Source organism: Zootoca vivipara, chromosome 11, assembly GCF_965207765.1.
Source record: "Zootoca vivipara chromosome 11, rZooViv2.hap1.1, whole genome shotgun sequence".
Taxonomy (NCBI): domain Eukaryota; kingdom Metazoa; phylum Chordata; class Lepidosauria; order Squamata; family Lacertidae; genus Zootoca; species Zootoca vivipara.
Genome location: NC_142594.1, coordinates 54,694,509 through 54,708,511, shown reverse-complemented (window position 1 = coordinate 54,708,511; position 14,003 = coordinate 54,694,509). Strand labels below are relative to the sequence as shown.

General features: G+C 48.9%; 1 protein-coding gene across 1 annotated transcript in view; it reads right to left on the bottom strand.

Annotated features, from left to right (window-relative positions):
- Positions 1 to 2,339: 2,339 nt before the first annotated feature.
- PTH1R (parathyroid hormone 1 receptor) overlaps positions 2,340 to 14,003 on the bottom strand; it is a 133,718-nt gene continuing 122,054 nt past the window's right edge. The window contains exons 12-13 of the mRNA XM_060280998.2: positions 12,916 to 12,957; positions 2,340 to 11,689 (exon numbers count right to left, since the gene is read on the bottom strand). Coding sequence (XP_060136981.1) covers positions 11,327 to 11,689; positions 12,916 to 12,957 — 405 coding nt within the window. The 3' untranslated portion in view covers positions 2,340 to 11,326. The remainder of the gene's footprint in view (positions 11,690 to 12,915; positions 12,958 to 14,003) is intronic.

The following is a 14,003-nucleotide window of genomic DNA, read 5'->3' as shown; positions in this document are numbered from 1 at the left end:
AAGGTTTGTTTCAGGTTAAGTACGCTTCAGTTTAAGTACTCCACGGACCGTCTGGAACGGATTAATCCACTTTCCATTACTTTCAATGGGAAAGTTCGCTTCAGGTTAAGTACGCTTCAGTTTAAGTACTCCACGGACCGTCTGGAACGGATTAATCCACTTTCCATTACTTTCAATGGGAAAGTTCGTTTCAGATTAAGTACGCTTCAGGTTAAGTACAGACTTCCGGAACCAATTGTATTTGTAAACCGAGGTACCACTGTATAGAATTGTGCTTTCTGCTCTTATCTTTCAAGGGGGAAAGAGTAAAAGTGTGATCTGTGGCCCCAAGTGCCTTCCATCAGCTTCGGCTGGGGCCCCAGCTATGCCCCTATCTGGACAGGGTAACATAACTACTGTCGTCTATGCTCTGGTAACCTCAAGGTTAGATTACCACAAGGCGTTAGACATAGGGCTGCCTCTGAAGACGGTTCGGAAACTTCAGCTGGTGCAGAATCCGGCGGCCAAGTTGCTCACTGGAGCAAGGCGGTTTGAGCATATTGCACTGATCCTGGTTCAGTTGCACTGGCTACCGATTGGTTTCTGGGCCCAATTTAAAGTGCTGGTTTTGTCCTATAAAGCCTTAAACGGCTCAGGACCGCAATACCTCAAGGGCCGCCTCTTCCCATATGAACCTACCCGGACCCTGAGATCATCTTCTGAGGCCCTCCTTCGTGTGCCTCCCCCCTTGAGAGGTCTGGAGGGTGGCAACCCGAGAACAGGGCCTTTTCTGCAGTGGCTCCCCGCCTATGGAATGTTCTCCCCAGGGAAGTTCGCCTGGCGCCTTCATAATACACCTTTAGGCACCAGGCAAAAACATTCCCTTTCAACCAGGCCTTTGGTTGATCCTATTGACACCCCACACCCTTTTAGAATGTGGCTTTTTTTTGCGGGGGGGGGGAGTTATTGGGTTACTGCTTTGGGTTTGATTTTACATGTTGTGGTCTTGTTGTGAAATGCCCTGAGACCTCCAGGTATAGGGCGGTGTTTAAGTTGACATCATCATCATCAGGGCCGTCTTAAACCCATCCGGCGCTGTGGTGCAAAGGTCCCTCCGGCGCCCCCCCCCGTTTCCCAGAGTTACTGACCTTTACTGGGCAGCACTTTGCCTCTGCGCGGCATGGCGGAGGTGCCCTCCAGGCATTGCTGCTCCATCCGCCTCACCGCTGGGGGAACCGCTGCTGCCTAGGGCGGGCGCGGCGTCATGGCCACCGGGTGCCATGGAGGCAGAGGATGACAGCGGCCTCAGGACCCCCTGAGCCGGGAGCGCTTCCCCGCCCCACAGCACAGCCAGCAGGAGGAGCAGCAGCCCCGGCCCCAGCCTGGAGTGACCTGGCGAGGGCGCACGGCCCTTGAGCTTCCTCTCCTCTCCTCCTCTTGAAGCAGAATCAGCGAGACTCCTGCCTAGAGTGGCAGCAGGCGCGTGGTGCCACTCTAGGCAGGAGTCTCGCTGATTCTGCTTCACGAGGAGGAGAGGAGAGGAAGCTCAAGGGACATGCGCTACTGCCGCTGTGTGTGTGGGGTCGCCGGCAGCAGCTGCTCCCAGACACCAGCCGTTTGGTGCCCCTTCCGCGCCCCTGGTGGCCAGGCGCCCTGATGCCTTGCACATACCTGCTAAGTTCCTGCCGGAAAAATAAGGGGTCGGCAGACCGGAAGTAGCGCTGCCGCCATTTTGGAACTGGGCGGAGCATGCTCAGAAGCGACTTTCGATGCTGCTCTGCCCAGTTCCAAAATGGCTGCCGCACCAGAAGTCGCTTCTGCGCATGTCCAGAGACTCCAGACATGCGCAGAAGGAGCTTCCCCTGACCGGTAAGTAAACCGGGAAAAAACAAAAAAAATCCGTTTTTCCAGTTGGGAACGGCTGGAAACCGGGGGTTTCCCGGGGAATACGGGAGACTTGGCAGCTATGGCCTTGCGCCACCTGGTCCGGGAATAGAGACGGCCCTGATCATCATCTGTGGAGTTTCTTCGGAGTCGAACCATTCCCCAGGTTTCTTGAGAGGGGGGGGATTTGGTTTCTCTGAAAACTCTTCTATACACCTGGAGTCTGTTTGGCAATGCCCTAACTCAGTATTAAGGCAGCTCCCTTTGTTCTTATGTCTTAAGAAACGGACCACGGCTCAGTGCTTCTTGCAGAATGTGCCATCTGCGGAACCGTCAGCAGATTTCAGCACAGTACTGCTGGAAACTCACCGAAAACCTCGCCCCTGCCCCCCTCCCCTCCGCCAGTCCACATGCCCGCATTTCAATCTCAAGTGACAGCGATTTCCCATTACAGAATCCACAGACCACACGCCAGATTCTTTCTCTCATTTATTTGCGGATGGGTGTCTTTCGTTTGTAAACAATTCTTGTGCATTTTTGCTCAATCATCTCCAGACACATGTTATTCATCGGAAATCATCTGTTGTGAAACAAACAAACAAACATGAAATCATTTTTTTCTTTCCTTTTTTTGGGAGGACCGGGGTGGCGAGGAGAGGGCTGTGCGTTTTCAACGGGACGCGGAGGGAACAATTCCTTTATGTCGAGGGAGACTTCCGATGACTGCCGCTTGTACCCGTCAACTTGTTCCTGGGACAAACATGGGAAACCTAGAAAGACGAAGACTCGCTCCCATCGAGGGAAATCTGAGCAGACTGATCTCTGAATGTTAGAAGAGTGAGGACAGGTAAAAGAAAGTCCTTCACACAGTGCATGTGGAACTCCCTTCCACAGGAGGCAGTGATGGCCACCAACCTAGAGAACTTTAAAAGAGGATTACATAAATTCAATTACTAGCCAGGATGGCCAAGCTCTCCCTCCACAGTCGGAGACAGCAATGCTTCTGAAAACTAGTTTCCAGAAACCACAGGAGGGGAGAGGTGCTCGTGTCTTCGAATCCTGCTTGCTGGTTTCTGGCTGGCCTCTGTGAGAACAGGATGCTGGACTAGATGGGCCATTGGCCTGATCCAACAGGCTCTTCTCATGCTCTTATGTTATTTCACAAGTGGCCTGGCTCTGTAACTAATTTGGTGCTACTAGAACCACAGAGGCCATTCCTATGCCATGCTTAAACACAGATGGGTGACACTTCCCGGTTCGGAAAAGCCCGTCTAAAAATCCTGGAGAGCTACTTCCGGTCATTGTAGACCAGAAGCAGCCAACACGGATGTTCGGCTCAGTTGTTAAGTTTATTGTTCTGGCCAAAGGCCATGACAAAGCAATAGTATTAATAAAATAATACAGAGCATATATCCATAATATAAGCCAGCATCCATGATGTAAGAAGGAGACACCAACAAGCTTAAATCTAGCCTGATTTCACAGTAAACCTCCAAAGAGTAACAATTTGCAGCAAGTGTGCATGCACACGATAGCTCATACCAAAATAAAAACTTAGTTGGTCTTTAAGGTGCTACTGAAGGAATTTTTTTATTTAATTTGCAGCAATTTCATCTAATTCACTTTTCCTGGTTTTTTTTTTTTTTTGCATAGCCAGTACATGCTCTGTTTTGTTTTGTTTTGATTACTGTCACTCAAAAGAAACTGAACCACATAACACCGGTCCTGAGAGATCTACACTGGCTCCCAGTACGTTTCCGAGCACAATTCAAAGTGTTGGTACTGACCTTTAAAGCCCTAAACGGCCTCGGTCCAGTATACCTGAAGGAGCGTCTCCACCCCCACCATTCAGCCCGGACACTGAGATCCAGCACCGAGGGCCTTCTGGCGGGTCCCCTCATTGCGAGAAGTGAGGTCACAGGGAACCAAACAGAGGGCCTTCTCGGTAGTGGCACCCGCCCTTATTGCCAGCAGATGTCAAGGCAATAAGTAACTATTTTACTTTTAGAAGACATTTTACTATTTTACTTTTAGAAGACAACTGAAGGCGGCCCTGTTTAGGGAAGTTTTTAATGTTTAATGCTGTACTGTTTTAATATTTGGTTGGAAGCTGCCCAGAGTGGCTGGGGAAACCCAGCCAGATGGGCGGGGTATAAATAATAAATTATTATTATTATATAACCATTTCTGCTGGAGTGTGCCTGCTTGCTTGGGTGACAGAGGTTTCTGAAAGTGATTTTAAGGGCCTCTCTCTCTCAATGGATGTTGTTGGACTGCCACCAGCCCCAGTGGCCGATTCTCAGGGATGATGGGAGCTGTAGTTCAGCAACATCTGGAGACCATCGCATTGGCTACTTCTGGAGTATACTGAACCGGGTCAACCAGATAGTCTGATTCAGTGTAAGGCAGTTCCCAACATCTGTAGGTCCTGGTGGGACCTGAAAGCTAGTTCACATGATTGCTGTAGATCAGGCAGAGGCAACCTTGGTTCTCCAGATGTTTCGGGACTACAACTCCCATGATCCCTAGCCAACAGGGCCAGTGCTCAGGGATCATGGGAGTTGTAGTTCCAAAGCATCTGGAGAGCCAAGGTTGCCTACGCCTGCTGTAAGTGCTAGCAACCCTCAACCTGCCTTGGGAGAAATGTAGCATGTGAGCTGGACGATCTGGTTCACAGCCATTGTGTGACCATAGCAGCAGCTGCAGCAGCCATGTTAGGAGATGTTGACCAACCAATGCAGACTTTGTAATAATGCGTCCCCGCAGGTGTGCACGCCTGAAGAGGCGAAGGGATGCTTCAGGGCCGTTTGCACCCAATTATCGCTCTTCTGTGCCTGGGCTTCTAAAGTTATTATGCTGCACTGCACAACAGGAACTGACTTCAGTGCAATGCCCCTTAATTTGATGCTAGCAATGGCTGTGTGGACCATTTTGCATCCCCTCCTCCTGAATTCTGAGAACGCCTGACCTCTTCTTGAAAACCAAATTGTGTGTTGCACCCCTACCCTCCACGACTAGCTCTCAGTACGCTGTGTGAAGTCAAACACATTGCCAACGCTTCCCTTGGGCTGGATCCTCCTTTCCAGCTTGTTTCTCATTATATAACTGCCCCCCTTCCTTGCTACATTGCAATTACATCCAACACTCTCTCCCTCATCGCTAGGGCTGGGTGGAATCTGTCCATTGTGGTTTCTGTTTCGTTTCTTCTGCAGACCTCAGCTCAGTTAATTGCATTTCCACAGTTAATTGCACATTTGTTTTAAGAAGGAAAGTTCTCGCAAAAAGCATTCCGGTGTTTGCTTCCCCTAATAGATTCAGGTTTTTGAAGGCAATTTCCCTTAACATCATGCTTTTCGGATGCCCCCCCCCACTAAAACAGGCTTTTTCAAGCACATTTTCCCCAAATCATACACGTTTGCTGGAGTGACGATTGTAGAACTCGACTGCAAAATTCAGAGACGTGCAAATTTCAAAGGTCAGTTCCATTTTGGTCTGCTCCATCGTTTTAGGAAGTGAAGATAAGGTTGATTCTCCTTTAAATGCATGTTGAATCGAGTTTCTTTTGCATGCCATTGCCTACTTTGGACCTGACCTGAACTTGGCTTGCTGACATTAGAAACTTTGTAGGGAGATTGAGGGGCAGTTTAAAAACTAGGCCTAATCCCAACCTGGAAGCAGTAATCCTTCTGAATACCGGGAGAGGAGAGGGCTCTTGTGGTCAGATCCTGCTTGGAGCTTTCCTGCAGGCATCTGGTTGGCCACAGTGAGAATAGGATGCTGGACTAGAGGAGCCACTGGTCTGATCCAGCAGAGCGTTTCTGGTGTTCTTAAGCACATGGCAGAAGGTTTCCCACAACCAGGAGCAATGGAAAAAGCACCCTATGCTCGCACCTACCAGACATGAACGTTGCCATTTTCCTGCACCCAGCATGGCACACTGACACCTGGTCTGCCAGTGGCCCCAAATCGAAGTCTCTCCAGCATTCTACATTTTGCCGCAAGAATTCCACCTAAACATTAGGAAGAACTTCCTGACAGTAAGAGCTGTTCGGCAGTAGAATTTGCTACCAAGGAGTGTGGTGGAGTCTCCTTCTTTGGAGGTCTTTAAGCAGAGGCTTGACAGGCATATGTTAAGAATGCTTTGATGGTGTTTCCTGCTTGGCAGGGGGTTGGACTGGATGGCCCTTGTGGTCTCTTCCAACTCTACGATTCTATGATTCTATGAATAAGTTGTGGGTACATCTCCATTAACGGGGAAAACAACCAACCTAATCGTAATATTGGGGGACATCAGAAGTGACCCTCAGAGGTAGCACATGTTCGTGGCCGCGCTAGCATCTAAGCTACACCTGCCACATGTCGAAACCAAAGGCATGTGGAAAAGTCATAGAATTGCAGAGTTGGAAAGGACCCAGTTCTCACTGTCAGAATTCCTGACAGTTGACCATCAATGGAATGCAAGCTTTAGGGCAGGCACCCCCAAAATTCGGCCCTCCAGATGTTTTGGACTACAATTCCCATCTTCCCCGACCACTGGTCCTGTTAGCTAGGGATCATGGGAGTTGTAGGCCAAAACATCTGGAGGGCCGCAGTTTGGGGGATGCCTGCTTTAGGGCGTCAATGAAAGCTTCCAGGTGTCTTGCCCCCAGCTCCCATGGGAAAAGGGGCATCCTGGCAGGACTCTCAAGAAAAGAGATCTTCCATTTGGGTTGCTGCATCCCTGCATTTTGATGGAGAACGAACGGCCAAGGACCCCCCTGATCTGCTTGCAAGTGAGAGGGAAATGCAGAAGGCTGGTAGCAGACCCAGGTTTCAAAAATATTGGCTTGTTTGATGCTCCGACTTTGACGTCAGCTGTCCCTCTTTGTGAGGTGACACAGCTGCCACGCATGCGGTTAGCTGAGAAGGGAGGCATAACCTTTTCTAAAATGGGACTTGGGGAAGGACTAATCCCATCGCCAAGCAAGGCAGGCTGAACTAGAGGTCTCACAGGATTCCTACCAGACTCCATCACCAGCTGCTTTTGTATCAACTCACAGCTACTTAGAATCATAGACTTTAAAAGTTGGAAGGGGCTCTAAGAGTCATCTAGTCCCAACCCCTTGCAATTCAGGAATCACAGCTGAAGAATACCTGACAGGTGACCACCATAGCTGCCAAGTCTCCCGTTTTCCCCGGGAAATCCCCGTTTTTCCAGCTGTTCCTAGCTGAAAAAATGGATTTTTTCCCCCGGTTTATTCTGGCGCGGTGGCGATTTTGGAACTGGGCGGAGCATGCTCAGAAGCGACTTTTGATGCTGCTCTGCCCAGTTCCAAAATGGCTGCAGTGCGACTTCTGGCACGGCGGCCATTTTGGAACTGGGCAAAGCAGCATCAAAAGTCACTTCTGAACATGCTCCGCCCAGTTCCAAAATGGCGGCAGCGCTACTTCTGGCCTGCTATTTCCAGCCCGGTCCCTTATTTCTCTGACAGCAACTTGGCAGGTATGGTGGCCACCGAACCTCTGCTTAAAACCCCCTAATGAACCTCCAGTTGCGTGTTGTGCTTTTGTGGAAGTGTGTGTGTGTGTGGATTTAATCACAGGACGTGATTACCTCTTGTTGATTTCAGTTTCCTTTCCTTTCCTTAAAAAGAGAGCACGTTTCTACCCCTTAACGTTTGAGAATGCACAGGTAAGTCAGAGCAAAATCTCAGAATCCAGATTGAAAGGTTTGGTGTGTGGGCGGGGCTCCAGACCTACTTTAGCTCCTCCCCTTCCTCATGACTAGCAGTGCCATCATAAATTATGCAAAATAGGAAAAGCAGGGAATAAATTATGCAAAATAAGCTCAACTGTGCAAATCTGGGTAACTGATACTGGTTGCAGCATTCAGCCTCTTTGGGGGACAGGATAAATATATCTATATTTTAAAATGGCAGAATAGGCGCGTTGACCCTCTTGGGTCTTCTGGCTCAAGAAAGGAGAAATCAGACAACTTGATGGAAGGGGGGAAAGCTCTCTTACAGACCCTGAAATGGTTTCCTTTTGCAATGGACAGCCCCAGGACTCCCTATTCCCCAAATCTGCTCTTGGGTTCATTAAGGTAAATTCACTTGAGGTGTGTAAGCCAGTTTTAAATGTCTTCTTAACTCTCTCCCACAATAACTAAGACTGTAGTTTCTTAGGTGCTGGAGAATTTGCTCCCATGGGGAGTGAAGGAAGGATATCAACGGAACTCATTTTAATAGGGCTTTTTAAAAAAAAGATATGGGATTTCCTAATTGTTTTATGCAATATTACTTTGATTATTATTAAGCATGTTTGGAAATTTTTTGGAAGTTATGCATCAGTCGCAGTTTAGCAAAGGGATCTTTTACTTCCAGAGTTTGGGTTGGTTGCAAAAGGAGAAGGCAGAAGAGGCTGACTGTGGCACACAGAGAATATCTGTGCTGTATCCTGAACCTGGTTTAGGATTTATTCCCTCTGACCAGGGAACTGTAGTTCTCAGAAAGGGCCTCGGAATCCCAAACAGAGCATTCTCAGCCTCTATGCTGAACTACAACTCCCAGAATTCCTTAGGGGAGCCCATGACCATCAAAGTGGTATAAAATCAAGAGGTGTCTGTAGGGCAGACATTCCCACCCAAAACGGGGCCATGATCCTAAGACGATGTCCCCATTGAAATCAGTGTGGATGGCATAGCTGCCAAGTTTTCCCTTTTCTCGTGAGGAAGCCTATTCAGCATTAGGGAATTTCCCTTAAAGAAAGGGAGAACTTGGCAGCTATGCAGTGGATGGAGGTTGAGTTGCTCCCTAATCTCCGGAATTTGAAGATCTCAAGAAACAATTCGCACAACCAGTTTTCAAGTGGTGATTACCTGGGCGAGCCAGAACAGGCTGGTGCTTTGCCAGTGGCCAAGGTGGTAGACAAATTTCTGACATGTGCCAGGATACTGGGGGCAAGAATGCAGCTGTCACCGTTCCCCTAAGTCCCCCAGGGAAGCCTGCTCCGGACTCCCTAAGATGGCTTACTGAACCCCCCAGATATGGTAGAGATACACTGCCCCATTGTTGGTGCTGGAAGTATGAGTTCACTGCCAGCCCCATTGGATTCTACAAGTGGAACTGGAGGGCGCCATCTTGTCCTTGGTGCCTCTGGCACCATATGTCTTGGGCCGGCCCTGCTGTTGGACGACCGTGAACCACCATGTCCAAAAAGGTCTTGTGAATTGTCCCCATTAGGTGCTATAACAGCAGAAGTAGGAGATTCAGCATGGCTTTTCGGGTAGGTGGAGGTGACCAGCGGTACCTCTGGCCAAGCTGGGTGGGGACTTTGGGTCCACCACCCCTGCTTCGCACCATCACCTCTGCCCTTCCTGTGACTTTTAGCCAACATCTCTTTATCCTTTGGAGAACATGGAGCACCTGGTGACTGGGCAGTACAGATACTTGCTCCAGAAGCTCTTAAAAAACTCAACGGTCCAAAATGTGCCTCCCAGAATCTAGTACAAGCAGGGCCGTCTCTAGGCCTGGGCTGGGTGGCGCAATGCGCCAGGGCGCCTGGCCACCAGGGGCGCTGCTGCACCTGCCAGACAGCTGATGTCTGAGCCCTATGGCTCCGCAGCCGCCGCCTCCTCTCCTTTGGCCGCGGGAATCCCCTCAGCCGCTGCCCGCCAAGCTGCTGTCGCCTGAGGGAGTGGCGGTGGCAGGAGCGGCTCCCGAGGGGCCTCCTCCACATCTGGTGGCCGCCGCCCCACCACCACCACTCTGGGGCCCAGGCGATGGCGTGGCAACTGCCTCCTGCTCCTCAGGCCGCTGGGAGCGCAGCGAGAGAGTGCAGGCGGAGGACCGGTCAGTCGACTGGGGAACAAGCGGCGCACTGCAGGACCCGGAATTCACCGCTCATGCTTGTTTCCTCCGGTGCGGATGGTGGCCGTTGGGCCACGCGGTGGCGGGAGGTGGGGAGCTGCCCGCGCCCTGGCTGGGGCAGAGAGGGGTCGGTGGCGTGACCTGGCAGTGGGACACTGCGCAGCAGGTGAGGGGCGGCAGGAAGCCTGGGCTGGTGGCGCTGGGGACCCTGAGCCAGGGCGAGAGAGAGAGCAGCTTGGGGAAAGGGAGGGGGCGCCAGAGGGACCTTTGCACCACGGCACTAGATTTGCTTAAGACGGCCCTGAGTACAGGGGGGGGGGCGCCAGTAGCTGTCAGACTACATCTCCCACCAGCCCCTGCATGGCCAGTGCAGTACAGATGATGGGAGTTGCAGTCTAGCAATATTCAGAAGGCCAAAGGTGTCCCCCCAATCCTGGATCTGCAAAATGGGCCAGTCGAGAAACTTCATCATAGGATTCATATAACTCGCCCCTCACTGCTATCGAAACCCTTCTCACTTCTACCTGACCCTGCTGGTTCTCAGGGTGCCTTTACATTTCCGATTTAAATTGGTTATCAAGGGCATTCCCTTTCCAGGGATCCTGGAAATTATCATTCTGGGAGAGGACAAGAATGATTGATGTGCCCATCAGATTACAATTTCCAGGATTCTTTTGTGCTGGGCGGGGGGCAATGAAATTGACAGCCAAACATACAATGTTGCAGCGCTGATCCCCCCCACCCACAAAGCAGGATGGATGAGATTGGCGTGAAAGCTGGGCTGCCAGCTCTCAGCTGCTTCCGTTCAATTGCACTGGTTCCTTTCACACAGAATTTCAGCTCCGCTCAGACAAAGGTACCCTCCACGACTTCTATTCGGCTGTTATTAAAGCGAATTACCGGGAGTAAAAACCCCACGTTGTTCAGATGAAAGGTTTCCTGCTTCCTGTAGGGACATGCAACCGGGTCTTTCGAGGACTGGATCTTAATCAAAGGAGGAACAACTATTTAAAGCCTTTCCAGGAAGCAGACCCCAGTTAGTGACAGCGAGAAATGAGGGTTCATTGGGCTGAACCCCTCTTGGGTGTATCAACCACATGACAAACCCTGTTTCTTTCCAATAAACATGGGAAAGGGTCACGTTCAGGAAGGCCCAGGAAGGCCTTGGGGCAAGCTTGCACCGCCACCGGACAATGATGCTCTACCCTTCACTCTCTTGGTGCCAAAACATGACGCACGACATCTTCTTCCATTTCTATTTCAGTGGCAGATAACGCTCAGAGTGCTGTCTTTGTAAACTCGGAGGATCTCCTTCATTTTAACCGGGAATGACGAGCTCTCCTGGGTCTGGAGAGCCCTTGCCTTCATAAACACCTTGAGAAAGTGAGAGAGCAAGCCAGGGAACAAAAGTGTGTGTGTGTTTGTTTGTTTGTGTGTGTGATCGGACCGTGGACCTGCATTTCCCCACGGAACTCGATACCTCGTTCCGAAGAACGGGGGAAAAAATGTCTTGAGAACCTCGGCATTCAGTGATTGCCCGGGGATTCCTGTGAACACCCAGTACTTCCTGGGTCACTTCTCCTTTGGACGTCTGACCATTCCTCCCACCCACCCCTTTACATCACCGTCTCCTTTTCCTCTTCCACGAGGACTGTTGGCCGGTCTCCATTGTAGAGTCCCGACCCGTTGAGGTACTCCTCGTCTTTGTTGTACTGTTCCGGTCCAGTGGAAGGCATAGAGTTCTCCGAAATGGAGCCGTTTTTTACATATCCCGGCAAGTTCCGGTGTCCGTTGAGGGCTCCTGGAAGGAGTTTCGAATTGAGCTGCAGGGCGACCCCGCCTCTCGCGGTGACGTTGGTCACACTGGTGTGGGACACCATGGGGCCATAGCTGTAGGTGGTGCTCCCGCTGCGAGCTTTGCGTTTAAAGTCAAGCGCTAACGTCCATCTGCTCCATGACTTCTTTATCTCTGCTTGAACCTGGCGAGGAGGAAAAAGAGAAGGTGCCTTGTTACAGTACTTAAAAATAAAAATTCAACACAAGGACACAACAATAATGATGATACAGTGGTGCCTCGCTTAACGAATGCCCTGCTTAACGAAATTTCCGCTTAACTAAAGGTTTTTTCTAGTGGAGGTTGCCTCGCTAGACGAATTCATTTTACGAAAAATGCGTCTAGCGAATCGCGGTTTCCCATAGGAATGCATTGAAATTCAATTAATGCGTTCCTATGGGCAAAAAAAAAAAAATTCAATGAAAATTCAATGCATTCCTATGGGATTCGCTAGACAAATTTTTCGTTATAAGAAAAGACCCGTGGAACGAATTAAATTCGTCTAGCGAGGCACCACTGTAAATAATAATAATAATATTATTAATAATAATAAAACATTTATACCCCTGGCTGGGTTTATCCAGCCGCTTTCCCCAGTTTTTAACACCAAACATAAAAACTTCCCTAAACAGGATTGCCTTTAGGTGTCTTCTAAAAGTCAGGTAGTTGTTTATTTCTTTGGTATCTGATGGGAGGGCGTTTCACAGGGCGTGCGCCACCACCGAGAAGGCCCTCTGCCTGGTTCCCTGTAACCTCACTTCTTGCAGGGAGGGAACCGCCAGAAGGCCCTCGGAGCTAGACCTCCATGTCCGGGCTGAATGCTGGGCTAGAGACGCTCCTTCAGGAATACTGGGCCGAGGCCGTTTAGGGCTTGAAAGGTCACCACCAACACTTTGAATTGTGCTCGGAAACTTACTGGGAGCCAATGTAGGTCTTTCAGGACCGGTGTTATGTGGTCCCAGCGGCCACTCCCAGTCATCAGTCTAGCTGCCGCATTCTGGATTAGTTGTACTTTCCGGGTCACCTTCAAAGGTAGCCCCACGTAGAGCGCATTGCAGTAGTCCAAGCGAGAGATAACTAGAGCATGCACCACTCTGGCGAGACAGTCCGCGGGCAGGTAGGGTCTCAGCCTGCGTACCAGATGGAGCTGGTAAACAGCTGCCCTGGACACAGAATTGACCTGCGCCTCCATGGACAGCAGTGAGTCCAAAATGACTCCCAGGCTGCGCACCTGGTCCTCCAGGGGCACAGTTACCCCATTCAGGACCAGGGATTATTCAGCACATGGAATAAGGCTATTCACATCCTAAGCAGACCATCACCATAGAATTGTAGAGTTGGAAGATGCCACTTAGGCTGTAAGAAACTTACCTCCCCGTTGCAAAAGCAATAGATAATGGCGACAAAAAACCCCTAGGAAAGAGGAGAAGAAACGACAAATGAACGTTGAGTCAGCACATAGCTATTTCACCTAAGATATCCTCTGAGTTTGGAAGAGGGCAGCTTTCTCCCGGACAGAGAATGAATGCATGAAATCTTTATTACGGCCAAAGGCCCACAATATAATCTTATGCAACACAATGTAAGAAAACACTGGGCAGGACAGGATGAAATAAAACAGAAATAAATAAAGTAAAATAATTCAATACATGTATACAGATATAATTTGCATGAATTCCTTGGCTAAAATAGATGGAACAGACAAGGTCTGAACTGGAAAGGATTAAGGAATGAGACATGATATAGTTGAAATTATAGGGCGAGAGGTGGGAAGGGGGGTCTATAATTCAATATATTAGATGTTATAGAAATTATAGTTTAGGAAATGTGGAATATTTTAAGGGGAAAATCAGAGGCTAAGTAGAAATAAATAATGAGTTAAAGATTAAGCAATGTGAAGTATACCAATAATGGATGAATGGCAGAAGAAGTTGATAGAATATAGGGAACTGTTTGAGTTGACCGGGAGACTTCGAGATCGGAGTGAAGAAGCAGTGGAAGATGATTGGAAGGAATTTAAAGTTTACTTGAAGAATAAGCGTACAATAGATTAGAATTTAGAATAGTGGGGGAGATACAAAGAGGTTGTAGTTAATATAATGGTGAGAAATAAGTATTGATAGAGTTAGTCATAATTGAGTAAAAAGAAAGGAAATAGTTGGAATGTTAAATATTAAGATATAAAAGGTATAGAAATAAGTTAGTATTAAGTAAAATTTAGAGTTCGTATAAGATTTAGAAATTACTAAGGATGATCTACAATGGAGCGCAGATAGGGGAGGAATGAGGAAGTCACTAGATTAGAAAGAAGGTTTATAAATTGGAGTTTTTGTTTTGTAGGTTTTTTGTATTTTTGTATTTTTTGTATTTTGTAGTGGTTTTTTGTATGTATGTTTTTGTTGTTCGCTATAAAAATTTCAATAAATACATCTTTTTTTAAAAAAATAGATGGAACAGTA